The sequence below is a fragment of the Cyprinus carpio genome, chromosome B14, assembly GCF_018340385.1.
Source record: "Cyprinus carpio isolate SPL01 chromosome B14, ASM1834038v1, whole genome shotgun sequence".
In the NCBI taxonomy this organism is placed as follows: Eukaryota; Metazoa; Chordata; class Actinopteri; order Cypriniformes; family Cyprinidae; genus Cyprinus; species Cyprinus carpio.
In genome coordinates, this window is record NC_056610.1 from 18,935,431 (window position 1) to 18,951,571 (window position 16,141).

General features: G+C 36.1%; 2 protein-coding genes and 1 long non-coding RNA gene across 3 annotated transcripts; 1 reads left to right on the forward strand and 2 right to left on the reverse strand.

Moving 5' to 3' along the window:
• On the reverse strand, nt 1-13,691 carry lonrf1 (LON peptidase N-terminal domain and ring finger 1). Its single transcript, XM_019115602.2, has 12 exons — nt 12,860-13,691; nt 9,808-9,926; nt 8,825-8,947; nt 8,481-8,651; nt 8,112-8,241; nt 5,830-5,905; nt 5,342-5,456; nt 5,031-5,152; nt 4,655-4,813; nt 4,285-4,447; nt 2,891-3,040; nt 1-2,791 (listed from the first exon to the last, which is right to left on the reverse strand). The coding sequence occupies exons 1-12, from the start codon at nt 13,155-13,157 to the stop codon at nt 2,642-2,644; spliced, it is 1,776 nt and encodes a 591-aa protein (XP_018971147.1). The 5' UTR covers nt 13,158-13,691; the 3' UTR covers nt 1-2,641.
• LOC122139636 lies at nt 4,671-8,985 on the forward strand. Its single transcript, XR_006156447.1, has 4 exons — nt 4,671-4,770; nt 8,146-8,268; nt 8,438-8,750; nt 8,848-8,985. It is a non-coding gene; the product is annotated as an uncharacterized LOC122139636 (long non-coding RNA).
• Nucleotides 13,692-14,651: 960 nt separating the features above from the next.
• On the reverse strand, nt 14,652-16,123 carry med7 (mediator complex subunit 7). The gene is made up of 2 exons (XM_019115612.2): nt 15,975-16,123; nt 14,652-15,574 (listed from the first exon to the last, which is right to left on the reverse strand). The coding sequence occupies exon 2, from the start codon at nt 15,563-15,565 to the stop codon at nt 14,837-14,839; it is 729 nt and encodes a 242-aa protein (XP_018971157.1). The 5' UTR covers nt 15,566-15,574; nt 15,975-16,123; the 3' UTR covers nt 14,652-14,836.
• Between the last annotated feature and the right edge of the window lie 18 nt (nt 16,124-16,141).

The following is a 16,141-nucleotide window of genomic DNA, read 5'->3' on the forward strand; positions in this document are numbered from 1 at the left end:
TGATATTTTGAATTATTTATTTTAATATTACATTTATTGTATAATGTGTATCTCATAACTCATTAAGAGTTAAAGACAAATCTCTCAAAAGAAAAATCACTGATACAGGTCCCTAGATTACACCAGGGAAAACAGATTTTACAATAGTCTGCCGAAGACTGCCTTAATTCCAAACACATCAATATATGACATTAAAAAGTAATAGTGACAAAAAAAGAAAGAAGAAATACTTTGCATCAGAGTCCACTGATCATTTGAATTAAATGAAAAAGCATAATTTGCCATTGAATGGAAATGATTGCTTTTCAAACAATTTTACAAAACAGAGGATATAATCTTAATTAGTGATTCTGATTTGGCTCATCTATATTTGTGGATTAAATTTAATCAAAGTCTTTTTACTTACACAAGACATTTGATTTGAGAGCTATGGCATCCTTCTTTTTTATGAGACTATTAGTGAAGAATAAAGTCACTCTAAATTGCACTTTTACTATCCCAAAGCAATACCACAGGATCTGCCACCTTCACATACACTTAAACCAGAAGGGTGAGAATTTGACATTGTCAGGCTCACCACCACAATGCTGAGAAACTACAGACAAGTGGAGCAACAGCATTTGTAAGTGATTTTTCAAGCCCGTATCCTGAGGATGGAAGGTATTAAAAGTCAAGAGTGCACTTTAGATATGAAACAACACATCAGATGCATCAATCAGTAAAGTCTTACTTAAATTACTAAAGCAAATTCAAATAAAAAAGAAAACTCTGATTTGAATCCCTTTCATAAATATTTGTCTCTCTGAATCACTCCATTGAGGTCATGCGATCATGAATAATGTGTGGCTCAGCATGATGTTGACCATCGAGGTGTGATCATTTAAAGCTGTGATGAAGTGTGAAGTGGAACATAACTGAGGCCTCTTTAAATCTCAGTTTTTGCATGAATCTTTTTGTGTCTAATCTGTCCTGCAAAAGTTCCCAAATTTACGCTTCATCAAATAAGACAAATTTAAAATCAGTACATTTAGGCATACTGCATTCAAAACAAGGTTGAAAGCAAAGCACCCATCTGTTAGTAACTGGTTTTCAATATGGCCAAATGACAGTAATCTTCAGAGCAGTGCACAACATATCAAATATGAAAAACCTAAAAATAAATTAACAGTGCAGGTGGGTGCATATTAACCCTTGGACTTTCAGCCATTAGGAGCTAGACGTGTATGAGATTTAAAAAATAAAATAAAATTGCACAATCACCAGAATATGAACAAAGTCATTTTCAAGCACATGTAAGTGTTAAATCACATGTAACATTGCAGTTTTAACATTCCTTGGAATGTGGCACTGAACAAAAGAAAGGAAAAATAAGGAACATAAATCTGCAGTCCTTAATCAAATATCTAAAACCAGATTAAGGCCCATCACAAGGCACAAGCACACAGAAATAATCCAATATGACTGACACAAAGAGGTTTGGAGAGTTACAATGATCAACCAGATATCTTAAACCTTCACAACACCTCCCACAGCTGCTGTCTGATTAAGAGTACTTTACACTACCATTCATACGTTTGGAGTACGTAAGATTTTTTTTTTTTTTTTATGTTTCTGAAATGCTGCATTTATTTAATGAAAAATACAGTAAAACATTATTAAAATATAAAATAACTCTCTAATTTAATTTAATCCTATAAATGCAAAGCTCAATTATCATTACTCCAGTCTTCAGTGTAAAATGGCACTTCAAAAATTATTCGAATATGCTGATTTGCTGAAAAGAAAAAAAAAAATCTGTATTTTTGATGAATAGAAAGTTAAAAAGAACAGTGTTTAAAAGAGAAATCCTTTGAAATATTTATTTTCACTTTAATGCATCTTTGCTAAATAAAAGTTCAAAAATTTATTTTGAATGGGAATCCCTTTCTCGCTCCTCCCTACTGTCATGCCAGCAAGCTTGCAACACATTTAATACTAGGAATGAAACTACCACAGCTAGCAGCTTTCATATATCGAAAAAGAATGCAATATTAATGTAACTCCTCATCTGTTACTGAGGATATTATTATTTCTGATTCTACTAAAACTTACGCCCGGAATTGTGAGATTTTGAGGCTGTAGTCATAAGTGTTTCATTCATGAATAATCAATGAGCTCCTATTCAGTCATCAGTCTCTTGGGCCAACTCTCGGCCACAAATGCAAGTTACACATTTAAAAACAAATCCTGGACAGGGCCCAGTAAAACTGGAAACATCTCAAATGTATGTCAACAAAACTAGCTGCAACATTTGGCATCCGCTCTGATGATGTTTAATGAAGCGAACAGCGTGAACCAATAAACAGCTGTTCTGTGTAAAACGAGTCCTTGATTCTTTGGTGCTCGACTGAAGTAGGAATTAATTCAATGACTTATTCAATAGTTGTACAGCCATTGGAACAGGTCATCTCGTTTTTAAACAAACCCATATCAGAGTTATTCAACCATAAGAGATCTTGTGTACGGTTTATGATCAGAAATATATTACATTTTGTAGCGAGAGCAAACAAATCACTCTGTTTAAATCAGAAGAAAATTTATGTCTTTCGTGGTGCATGCATGTGATGTGATCAGATATATGGGCAAATAATGTGTCTCCGTCCTAGCTCTGAGAGAAGTATTCTAGTACGATACGTAGATGACCCAGTCTGTCCTTCAGGGAGGTCAGAGACAGAACGGTGGTCTGATAGGCTGGATCTAACTGCAGCACTGACAGCAGCCACCAGCACCAGGCCGGCCCATTAGCAGATGCCTGCAATGCACAAAAACACATTCATTCTCGTTAGGGAGTTACTATTAAAATGCACGATCTGTAGTTTTGCTAATAAAGCAATATTCTGTGGGCTCTGACCTGTATATCGTCCTCTTTCTCGGGCATGATGCCATACTGCTGGCTGATCTGCTCCTGAATGCGGCTGTTCAGACGCTGGTACCACTCTCTCGCTTGCTGATACACACTCTCATGGAGACGCTGCAGTAATTCAAGCTCAGCACCTTCGACCTAAACACAAATGCATGCAAATTTCAGGTGGACAAACCAGCAGAAGTTTTAAATCAGCTTCAGGATAAAATAACGCTTGTGTAATCATTATGTAGATGGGTTTGAAAAGAGCTTGAATTTGTTGACTAACAGGCAGTTAATCACAAGATCCTCTTCCTAATGTTTGCTGAATACTCTTGCAATTAACTCTAATTAACATTAAGTATTTACGTGATATTAAATTTGCAGTACTAACAAAAGGTTTTGTATTCATTGTCATTATAAGCAATCCATCACAGGCTCAGGCTTGTGATAGCAGTAACTCTCAACCCCCCCCCCCCCCCCCCCTCTCTCTCTCTCTCTCTCTCTCTCTCTCTCTCTCTCTCTCTCGTGAATCTTTAATAGATGCTTTTCATTAAATGCTTGATCATGACACCTTATTTAGGTGGTTAAGACACATAACCATAGGGAAAATGACTAGAAGATTAAAGCATTTTAACATAACAGAAAACCAGACTGCACAAGAATGTCACACTGTTGCCTAAAACCATTTCATTAATGTTTTAAAACGTTTAATTGCAGGAGTAAAAATGAAATCTTAATATGATCCACCTTTATGCAAACAGTATTTAAAACTTCTTTACTAAAATGTTATGTTTTAAATGTAAAATACTGAAATGTTTACTATAGTTAATAATATGCAATACACTATATTATGATATAATTAGTTGTGACAGATAGTTAATATGACAGGGAAAGCTTGCTATTACCACAGTTTACTGTGGGAGAATACTATACTGAGTTTTTAGAGGAAGTACATAGACACTAGGGTAAATTATAGAATGGAAGTCTGCCATCAGGAAACATCTCAGATAAACATATGTCAGATATCTATTATGACAGGAACTGTAACCTTCAATGCGAGAAGCGCAATTTCCATTACATCAAGGGCTGTTTTACAAAAACAACTTATCTTAAGGTTAATCTTAAACTAAGATCTGACTAAACTAACTGAAATCATCATGATTACTAAACAGATGAAATAGTGTTCTTGAATTTCAGATGTTTCTGTAATAAAGCCCCATGAGCACAATTTCATTTACATTACAGGCAGATAATTGTTGTATAATCTGGTCATACGGTATAAATTTTGAATATCTGCCATACAGTCTGACTTCATGCGTATTAATACCACTGTATTGCAATAAAGACTTTTTCCAATGTCACTTTTCTTATCGGAGTTAGGGCAGTCTGTAACCTCTGACCTTATGATCTTCCAGGTACTCAATATCAGCTGTGTGGTAGCCATCTCTCTGTCCTCTCCTGAGCACTCGGAAGCGGCTTCCTCCCACTGTTTCCACATAGGAGCGACCATCAGGAAGCAAATCCAGATCCAAAATATCCAACATGCAGCCGTAATCCGCAAAACTGTGACAGGGAATTCTGGGATCAAAACACTTGAAAGGCATTCCATATTTATTTCATATACACCTATATAACACTGCTAACCCCAAACCGTTGAAAGCAAAAGTGTACATATATTTATATAATTGACAACAACTTGATGTTTCTTAAAATCTGTAATAGTGCAGAAGTTATGATAGATGCTAACTGCATGATCTTTTATTTGCATACCCTTTGCCATGCTCGTAGCTGCACATGCCAAACTTTTTGGTGCCCGTCTCCATACATCGCCGCATCATGAGACGGTAACGAGGCTCAAAGATGTGCAGCGGACATGGGATGCCAGGGTACGCCACCGTGCACACAAAGATTGGGATGTCCTTAGTCAAACTAGAGATAAGAGAGGGCAATTAATAAATAATTCTGCTTTTGCATAACTTTTCCCAGTATCCAACAGCTTCTGGACTGCTAGTCATTTTAACCACCTCATTTTTTGCCATTTCATTGTGAAAAGCATCATTTTGCAGATACTGGAGTTGAGCAGCTTAGGAATGTGAGCTTATAGTAACGTATAGACAGGACTACTGTTTTTTGTTATCTCACTCACTTTGAGAGCTCTGCCATCTCCGCCTCGTGCACCTGTTTCCTTTCTGCCAACTGCTGGGGAAAGAGGCGGGACATGATCTCCTGCAGCAGCACGGTGGTGTTGTACTTCCTGTTCTTAAAATACTGGAATAGGATGTAATGCGGTGAGACTGAAGCTTCTCTGCATCATGATTTGCTCAGTTTTTTTGTGGTGATTGACTTGCATTAGAAGGATCAGACTACTAGGTCTTTATTTACTTTGAGGCATGTTTCTACATGCTTCTAAATGTTAGAAACATGTAATCATTGTAAGAGTCTGTGTATTAGTAGTACCTCCTGCAGTGGTTGTTTACAAAGTGGACAGCGTAGATTATGGTCCAGACTTCTCTCAATGCAGTTTTTGCAGAAGGTGTGTCCACAGGGTGTTGTCACTGGCTCATAGAATAACCTTTAATCATAGAGTAACCATCATGATAGGAGCAACGATAAGAAGTGGGCAATTAACAAATAATTCTGTTTATGCACAACTTGTGTAAAAGTGGAAAGAGAGTGTTAGACATTTTTTAAACCATTAACAAAGAAGAGGATCATTTTGCAGATATACTCTACAATGGTAGAAAATTCAGCTGATAATAACCGTACTTGTGCAATGGCAATTAACAAATAATTCTGTTTATACACAAATCTAAAAAAAAGTGTACACTAACATAAAAAAAAGAAACTGCTGCAAGAAGAAAATAAAACCAAAGCAGAAAAATGAAAGTGTCTGGTAGCAGGAAATAATGCCAGTGAAGCAGGACGCACTATAAATCTCCACTGACCTGATGCAGAGAGGGCACTCAAAATCAGCCACCGTCAGAACGCTGAGGCAGGACTCTCTGCCCACACTGCATATGCCTACAGAATCAAACAAAAATCAAGCTTGAATAGATGTCATTTTGATTTGTTGTCCAATCATGCTAATGAGGACATAAAATGAAGAGAGAATTGTTTGCGCCTTGATTATGAAGTCAGATGTAGTAATATTTATATTCATTATAATTATTCATCCATCCATTCTCCAACCCGCTTATCCATTGTAAGGTCGCGAAGATGCTGGAAACTATTAATAATAATTTTAATGATAATGTAAATGTATAAGCCATTATATTTACCCTTTACTAATAAATGAATAACTTACAAAACCCAAAGTAATCAAAAAAATCAAAATGAATATCTTGTTTAAAATGACTTGTTTAAAATAAATGACTTGTTTAAAATAATATATGTAGTACTAACTACATATATTATTAGCTTATTTTATACTTTAAAAATAAAGTGCTTAAGGCTGTGTTATATTGTTCATATAGCTTAGCTAATATGATATACTGTGAATGCAATAAAGGTAATAAGGGTCAATATCACCATAGAGTGCCTTTCAACCCTCACAATACTCAAAACATTTTGGCTTTAATTTCCCATTCGCTTTATGTCCTGTCATAAATAGTAGACTCTCAAGTACTATTGAAACATATTAGCTGAGCTCCCACACATTTTTTTATTTTATTTATTAGATTTGAATTATGGTCCATTATTCAAAGCATAAACCATAAGATATGTCCACCCTGTTATGGACATATATATATTATTGTGAAATACATTTTAATTGTAAAATTAAGATACATGATATTTTCTGAAAGGTATGATGCACCTTTCCTAAACAGGGTTATTTGTTTGCTTTCAAATTATGCATACATAAAAGTTTTTATGTAAACCACATATTTTTTATGAAATTTATACAATTTGCACATGGATTTTTGGAGAAAACTGTGATATTTGGATGCAGTTTATGTTTGCATATCATTGCCCCCACACCTAGAAATCAAATACACATAAATGATTAAATAGATATGATTGAATTATTATTTAAAATATTATTGTAAAATATCAAGATGACAGGGTGGACACATAGTGCAGAACACACTAACCATGACAAAATATGACAATAAAACATTTATTCAACTTCAAAAAAAATAATAATAATAATAATTAATTAATTAATTATCATCCTCAATCACATTGATATACCCCCATTCATTTTAGTTTTTAGCAATATTAGCTGCAAATGAATGCTATGTCCACCCAATCGAGTCGAAGTGGCAGACAGGTTGGACGTTTTGAGCTTCAGTTAGCATATTATCTTACAACAAACTATGACTAGATAAATATTTAGTCTGGTTGTTGAAGAGAATTTGGTATATTTAGTATATATTGGTATATATAACTTACATATTTTTTAAATACTGTATTCAGATCACTTCTGGCATATTTTATGACATGTTAAGCTTTGGCAAAGCAAGCAAGCAAACTCATACGAAGGAAATTTGTCAATTAAAAAGTCATGAACCTACTCGGCTCAGCCCTTAAAAGGACATGGACAAACTCTTCTTTTTATTTTAAATATGTCCTGATGTCACTAAAGGGGATGGCCTTTTCTTAAAGGTGTGGATTCCCCAATAAGACAGAGTGGACAACCATTCAAGGGACATGGACAAACTCTTCTTTTTATTAAATAAAACTAAAAATGTTATTACCAAATGATCAATACACTCAAATTGAGTAATCTCTTATTTAACAAAATATTAATACATACATTTTATGATTTGACAATATTGTACTATCGTGCAAATTTAATGAGCGGTGCATGGGACATAGCAAAACACGCATCCTCTTACACAAAACTAAAAAGAATCTAGAAAATGTATCTAAAAGCCTAGTCATGCTTTTGTTATGAATATAAAAACTTAGCCTAATATAACACACCCTTTCATAGTCATTTTTATGTTAAGCTATCTTTGCAAATTAGTTATTTATGTACAGGACACCATAAGGCACCCTACAGTGATATGGACCCACATAATGTGTTTAATATGTTGCTTGACGCTACAAAAAAAGGAAATATTAAAATTTTATCAACGTAACAAATACTTTTTTTTTTTAATTGTGAAATTATTACTGAATTATATTTAATACTAAAACAATGTTTTAAAAAATTCCTTAATGTTGTATGTTCAAATGTAAATGCTTTACATTTGTTTTGTAGTAATGATTAAGATAAATTCACCTCTGTTTTGTTTCTCTTCTCTCTTCATCATCAGTTCATCATCATCCTCAGCCGTGGGGAGGAAGGACACAGCCTGACACAGGCTCAGACAGCACTCGCCGCTGGTGCCGTGCTTCACTTTAGTTGCATTCTAGGACGGAACAGGAAAGACCTGAGAGTGAGCAAAAACTTTACATAATTGATGAAAAGCATACCAGTTGATTGCCATATTAGTATCAAGGGCTATTTTAATAAGTTAATATTTGGAAAAGCATTAAAATAACAATAATACCATATCTTTCCATTTGCTATTAGTTTCTCACTTTACCAATGTTACATTTCAAAAGTGTTATTACACAACATCATTAGTGCTGTGCATAAACACCTCACCTGCGCGGGATCACTTTGACCTTCAGCGTTGTTGTGGGCATAGCGCTGACCATCTGGACATGAGGGGCTAACAGAGCTGGTGATAGGACAGGGCTCTTGCAAGTACTCTGACACAACATGCAGGATCCGTGGAACTTCTTCTGGTACAGCCATGCCCTCTGCTTCCAGGATCTGTATACAAATCAGTGTGTGTATCAATGAAACATTCATTTATGTTTTTAAGCAGAACATGCTCTCTTGACACTGAATCACTCAAAATGATTCTATAAGGTATGATTCTATCTCCAGAAAAGTGTTAAGCAGTATTTGATCTGTTCATCAAACACGATTTCTGAAAAAGTCACCTTCTTAATCTGATTTTTTGCAGGGGCAAAATCAGGATGCTGCTTCAGGCAATGATAAAACTGGATGAGGGCTTCGGTCTGTCTGCCCATTTCAAGAAGTACATTCCCTTTACGAAAGAAACCCTACAAAACAGAATTCAAACACAAATTGTTATCACAGGTAACACTATTTAATTTATTAAATATTTAATGAACACAATAGCAAAATTCTCAGGTATAAATATAAATCTACTGTTTTACATAAACTTTTCAGCAGTTCTTTATTGTGCCAATATGTACCATTCAAAAATCTGGGGTCAGTAAGAAGTAAAATATAAGTCTCTTATTCTTATCAATGCTGAGTTTATTGGATCTCAAATGCAGTTTAAAAAAAAAACTTAATATTATTACAACTGAAAATACCTGTTTTCTATTTGAATATATTTTAAAATGTAATTTATTCCTTTGATGGTAAAGCCAAATTTTCAGCATCTTTACTCCAGTCTTCAGTGTCACATGATTCTTCAGAAATCAATCTAATACACTGATTTGGCGGTCAAGAAACATTTAATATTATTATAAACAATGAAAATAGTTGTTCTGCTTAATATTTTTGTGGTACTTTTTTTCAGAATTCTTTGATAAATAGAAGGTTCATAACAACAGCGTTTATTTGCATTTAACTAAATATTCTGAAACATAATAAATATAAACTGAATGGTGGTGTATGCCAGTATACTGCTGTGAGAATAATGTCAAATCCCACAATGTGCTCTGGCCATACCAACAGATATTGCATAGCTGCGAAACTGTCAGTCATTCTCATGATAACGCAGACATTTTAGAGATTTTAGAGTGAGTATACAGAATAAATGACAGGATATAAAAGCAATAACCCTGGGTGCAAATGTGAAATTGATATTGATTTTGTCAACACTGTTCCTAAATAAAAGGCTTGTCCCTATATGCAAATAATCAGCACAGTCAGCAAAGACGGCCCTCACCTCAGTCCAGTTGGGTCGCACAAAGCACAGGTCATCCAGGTCACGGAGGGCATCAGAAAAGCGACGGAGGCCCATGCAGGCCTCAGCTCGCCACACTTTCAGACTCACATCTTCAGGGGCTATAAATACAAGAAAAGATGGACAGTGTGGCCCTCAGTCTAATTTCAGACATAGACTTTTATCTGTTTTGAGTGTTTTAAATGTGCAAAAAGGCCAACCTACATGCACATTAGCACTCTGCATAAGCATTCCTCCCACCACCATCAAAACACTGTGTATTAGTGCATAGTTAACTTAAATAGCATGCAACAGTTGGGTTTCCCAATGTAAAAAAAAATCCATTCATTTTCTCCATATGAGAATTGATTGCTAATGATAACTTTATGATAAAAACCTGATGTGAGCTCCGAGGTTGCTAATCAATGGTATATTCTTTTATTGAAGCCATCTGTTCACATTATTTCAACCTATTTTTAAAATGGTCTAATTTTTTGAGAGCAAATGGAATGGTTCTTTCATGAAAACCCAATTTTGGAACATATATTTTTAAGAGTGTGGCATATAACACTTTAACAAAAACTTTTTAAAAAATGGAAAAATTAATAACACAGCTAAAAAGTCGGGGGGCCACTAATGATCATTACATGACAATACCATAATCCAAAAAGAAGGAAAAGAAAATGCCTAATGTATAAAAATGAGGTGCAACGGATATAGTTCAACTGCTACCTAATAGGCAAAGGAAGAGGTGGATGAGCGTGCATTAATCAAAGATTAATCAAACACAACTACAAAGAGATGAGTGGAAATCCAACATTTCTATGAACTATTGCATAAAGAGGGGGAAAATGTATTAATGTCACGTACATATGTGCACTCTGACAGATTAAATAACCGGGTTGTTACCCATACAAAACCAGATTATGTCATAGGATCCTTGGTTAACAAACAGGGAAAGTATATGTGGTATATGTGAGTGTACGGGAAACTGCCTCTAATTGGATTCAGAGAGTTGACAGACATCTCGCTTTTACCTCGTAGGGTTTATGTTACCAGACAGATAATTGCAGTCATTCAGTGGCTGTAAAAAGATACGGAATTCACTAAAGGGCAAATGGTACTGTTCCTGTTAAGAGTAATGCTATATCTACAAGAGAAGAACCTTAAAATATTATTAAACTGCACTAGCTCAAACCGTCACATTAATTGCACCCGATTCTCCACAACTGTATTTGTGCTTCTTACAATATGTCTCCTTTGTGTAGCTCATATACCTAGGGGGACTTATTATTTCACCAATGTGTGCCCTAAAGGTTTTCATAGCCTTATTTACCCTTGGCTTCTGTCTGTTAATGGCATCAGCCACTCACAACATGTTTTAACCCACTTTCCCTGCTGCTCATTAACCCTTTAGAAGACCTAAAATTATGAAATCACTTGCTTTCAACAACCACAGCTCTCCGCTCACTTGTGTGAGAGTAGGTGGATCACAAAGACAATATCTAACAGTCTTCAACTAACCCACGCTGTGTTAAAATGCTGCAATCTAGGGCAAATATTTCTAGAAACAGATTTCAAACTCCTGCTGCATATGGCTTTCATTATATCTGCCTACCTGTGTTTAAATGCTTCAAAACATGCATTCAGTGTATTCATTACGTCATTTCTCTGGTGCATTTTCCACAGTGATGACATGAACTGACATGGTTCATATACTATATTTCAGTTACTTGTTGAAATGTTATTCAAATCATCATACTTCTGGAGTTTTTCCATTACATTGAATGCATTACTTTTTCCATTAGTGAGTGTGAGGTTCACAAACTCATTGACCTACTTTAGCAGAATGACGTGTGCTGTCATAAATGTCCTATAAAGGGCAAGTGCCAATTATTATTATGGTTATAAATATCCTGTACAGCAAGAACAAGATAGGTTACAGTTTGCTTTGATTTGACATATAAGCCATCTTAAAATCTAGGGAGCACTGTATCTAGACTGTACTAACTAGACACCTTCCATGTCACCTAGCACACTTATGAACCAATAAAGCAATTATGCACCAAAATAAATGTTTATATCACTTTGAGGTGGCATAAATGCAGTGCAATAACTGACCCTAACTATACACTAAATAAAAATATTGGAATAAAAAAAATCTAATTTTTCATAAAATACTGATTAATGATGTATGCCTGTTGAATAATAATGTGTATTTACACGTTGTCAGATGAGTAACCAATCATTAACACTAACTCCCATGAGTCTTAAGTACAACATGAGACAGTAACAATGTTTCGGTTTATTTGGAGCCAGACATGAAGCTCAAAATTCAGTAGCCGCTTCGGTTATGTTTTGGTTTACTCAAATGAACTAGCTTATAAGAATGATTCTTTTGATATTCTGATTCGTGCTGTATGTTTTGATTCACACACCAAAAAAAAGAATCGGCTCATAAGAGTCAGTAGTTCGGTATTTTGACTACTGCTGGTTGTGCTGTAGCCTATGTTTTGACTCACAAAAAACAAACGACTCATCGAATGATTCGTTCAATAACACTAGACGCACTGTATGTTTCGAACGCTCGTTAGTGCACCGTACAGTAACTAAACTTAATTAAAATCACTCTGTTGCCATTTCTTTCATTTTTGAAAGAAAAGAACCGAACTGATTCTCGGTTGTCAACCTTAGTTTTGAGACACGGCCACAGTCCGAGCATCTTCAGATTCAGAATCAGGAAGAGCTTTATTGCCAAGTGTGTTCACACCAAGGAATTTGTCTTGGTGTTAGGAGCTTCCGGTACAGAAAATACAAACAAAGTGCAGACATACATAAAATGAGAGAATAGACAAAAAATTATAAATAACAATAGTAATATAAATATACAGAAATTTTTAAAATGTCCATAGACAGAACTGTGAATGTGCATATGTGCTCTAAATAAGTTTGCGTAACCGAAACTGGACACTAAACGTTCCCCGTTGTTTAAAAACACCAGCGTGGCTGCATAAGGTCAGTTCCCCGGTAAACGGCGTTTGCAATGCATCCTTACCTATCTCGATTCCTTCATCAGCAATACGCAGAGCTTCTGTAAACTCGCTCGTTTTCAGTTTCTCTTGAATGTGACATTTCATCTTAGTCTCTTCGGGGCAACATTTCTCAATGACGCTGAAGAGTAACACATTGTTTTTGATGTTTTTGGCATCTCTCTGTTTCAGTCGGTCTTTGCATGTGGGGCATCGCGAGGGCAGGAAGGCTCCCATGCATCTCCTGCAGAAAGAGTGACCACAGCTCGTGGTCACCGGCTCGCACATGAGGAACAGACAGATCGGACACTCCAGCAGATCCATGCTCGACTTTTATCCGGTGACAGCTCCAATATTTAACAGATTATGCCTTCTGTCAAGTTGCACAGCTCGATCCTTTAGCAAGAAATGTGACAAAGTTTTAAAGCTGTGTCCTATCTCATTTCGTGATCACTGCTTTTATAAGCTTCCAAAGGCCGATGACAATTGTGAAATTGTGCCAAGAGCATGCTTTAGGATTCCCTCTCCAACTGACTTTTCTAAATGGCAATACATTTAATATGTATGATTATCCATTGGCAATCATATCTCAGTCTTTGTTGTGAGAGTAACGTTTTCCCTTTTATTGATGAATGATGAATTGCTTCACTCCGCTTCAGTCCGATCAGCGCGACTCCTCCGAGCTCCATCAACGCGGTGCAAGGACAAAAATAAAAGCAACCGATGGATCTCTGTTTTTCTGATTTTAAGCTCGCGAGACCAACATTTTTCTCTTGTGCAGCACGCAGATTGTACTGGGTTCGCTTCTGACACCGCTGCATTACATAAACAAAAAACATGTGACGCGTTCTGCTGCTTCCCATTGGCTCCCTGCTTCTGTTGTGAAACAGCAAACCTCGCGTTTCATAACAGGGAATCTCGCGCACTAATTCAACAACAGACGCCTAAAAAGCAAACTGCTATGGACATATATGGGTGTTTAATAATTATGAGTTGATAATGATTTGCTTTCATGCGTTTCTCTTGTGTATTTCAGCTTCTGCCGCACGTAGGAAGAAGTTTTTCTTTAGATTAAAGCATCTGCCACTACTACAGCCACAGCCAGGAATAACATTAAGTTAATATAATTAAACACGAATCCTAATTTCTTTACATAAATAGTTATACTATTCTTCTACACAAACTAATTTTAATTTAAGGAAATCTTTTCATACTAAATTACAGAAATCTTTACAAACTTGTGACACGTGCTCATTTATGTTACAGTATAAATGTTTAGTGGCATATTGGCCAGCAAAAAACTTGCATTTACTAGTCAAGCACATGGAAAAAGCTTATTAAATGACGCTGCAAATATAGAAGCTTTGCCAAGGATACAAGTATCATTTGGTTAAAATGTTTGTCACTCATTAGACTAAAGTGCACTTACACAAGGTTGCGTAAGTGCACTAAAGGTTTTATAAGTTTGCATTTTCTCCAACTAAGCTGTATCATATAAACGTGTGACGCTGTGTGCCTAAATCACATAACAACATCACATGACACAACATATTTTTGTAATTATCTTTTGTAAGGCAGAGGAACAGGTTCTGTGCCAGTAGTTTGATTAAATCATTAAGGTTAAAGCTTATTTTTACATAAAACACTTGAGCAGAGTTTAGTTATATTACAGTATTATGTGACAATAATAATTTTAATTATATACACAAACACAAACACAAATGTAGATTAATCATCCAAACAAACATTCATTAAATATAACAAACAATGTGCCTGTTTTATTTATGACAAAATAACACAGAAATACAGTGAGAGATATGAAAAATGAAAAGACCAGTAGACCTTTATTATTTTACATGTATCGTTCTCCTTCATTGACTGTGTAATCTGGCAACTTTGCTAAATAGTTCAAATGTCTGTTGTCCAAGGCAGTTCCAAGTTTTGTAACAAAGTTGGAGAGCTAATATTATCTGAATAACAAAAAAAAAAAATCCTTAGAGAGCTCAAGTCATCTCATCAATAATACGGCACATTGCAGCATCCTTATCCCACACTTTGTCTTTCTTACTGGGCACATTCTTGTCTGTTTGTGCAACCATGCAGCTAACACCCGTCTCATTTAGATCCATAGGCTCAGTTTTCAGTCTGGATTCTCCAGCTGACGCCGCGCCACCAGCCTCTCCCACGTTAGAGCTGCTGGGTTGTGGCAAATCATCAGGCAGCGAGGCAAGACACCCCTGGATCATCTCCACCACCCGCTCCAGATGCTTCTGGAAACGCTCAGCCGTCTCCAGTCTCTGTCTCTTCTGAACCTCCATCATGACCCGTAGCGTCTCTCTGGCCTGGTGGGGACGGTACTCATTGATAAGGTGATGTATGTGCACAAAAAGGAGTTTCAAGTCCTCCAGCTTCTCCTCTCGCTTAATGCTGCCTGGGCTTTTGATGAGGATGTCCAGAAGGTCCAGAAAGTTGACCAGGATGGACATATTTAGTTTCTTCAGCTCTCTTTTGTGGTCAAACTGCATAGGGTGAAGGCGCTCGATGCCTTGGCTCTCCAGTGGTCGAATAATGAGATCATCGCACTGGAACTGATTGCCAAACATCATGTAACTGTCTCGAATAGGAGGAGGGGGTTTGGGGGCCAGTCCCTTTCGCACATTTTCATCCGTGTACTCCTTGATGTACTGCATCGGAGGAGGTGGAAGAGCACTGACCTGCTGTGGCTCCCCCATTATGGAAATCTAGTCAGGAAAAGCAAGAAAATAATCAAATCTATTGGTTAAGTTAACCAGTAACATTATTCAATAATGCTATTATTTGTAAATAAATAATAGCATTTCTTGGGGATACAATCTACAAAAAACAATCATTTGTTATAAACAAAATTCGCTTTGAAATAAAAAAATTGATTAAATTTACACATTCTTTGCCCAAGAATATACTACAGTAAAACAAACATATTAGAAGGCCTTGGCAATGCAGTAAAAGAAAACTTAACTTAGTTTGGCAACAAAACTGGTTTAGAAACAGCTAACCGTTTACAAGCTAAATGCTACGGTTTACCGAATAATGATTCGGAGATTAGCAAAGCGACTGATTTTGCGGGACTCATCACTCTAGTATTTAACCAAAAATACTCACCGAAACTACTGGCTTACTGAACAAAAGTACTGTCCGCTACGTAAACAGATTTTTAGTAAACATATAAAGCGATCAAACCCTCTTGCATGTCTCGATTTGCGATTTTTCAGGTCTAAAGATGAATGGATTGCATTGGTGCACAGTCCCTTAGCAATGAGGTACTTCAT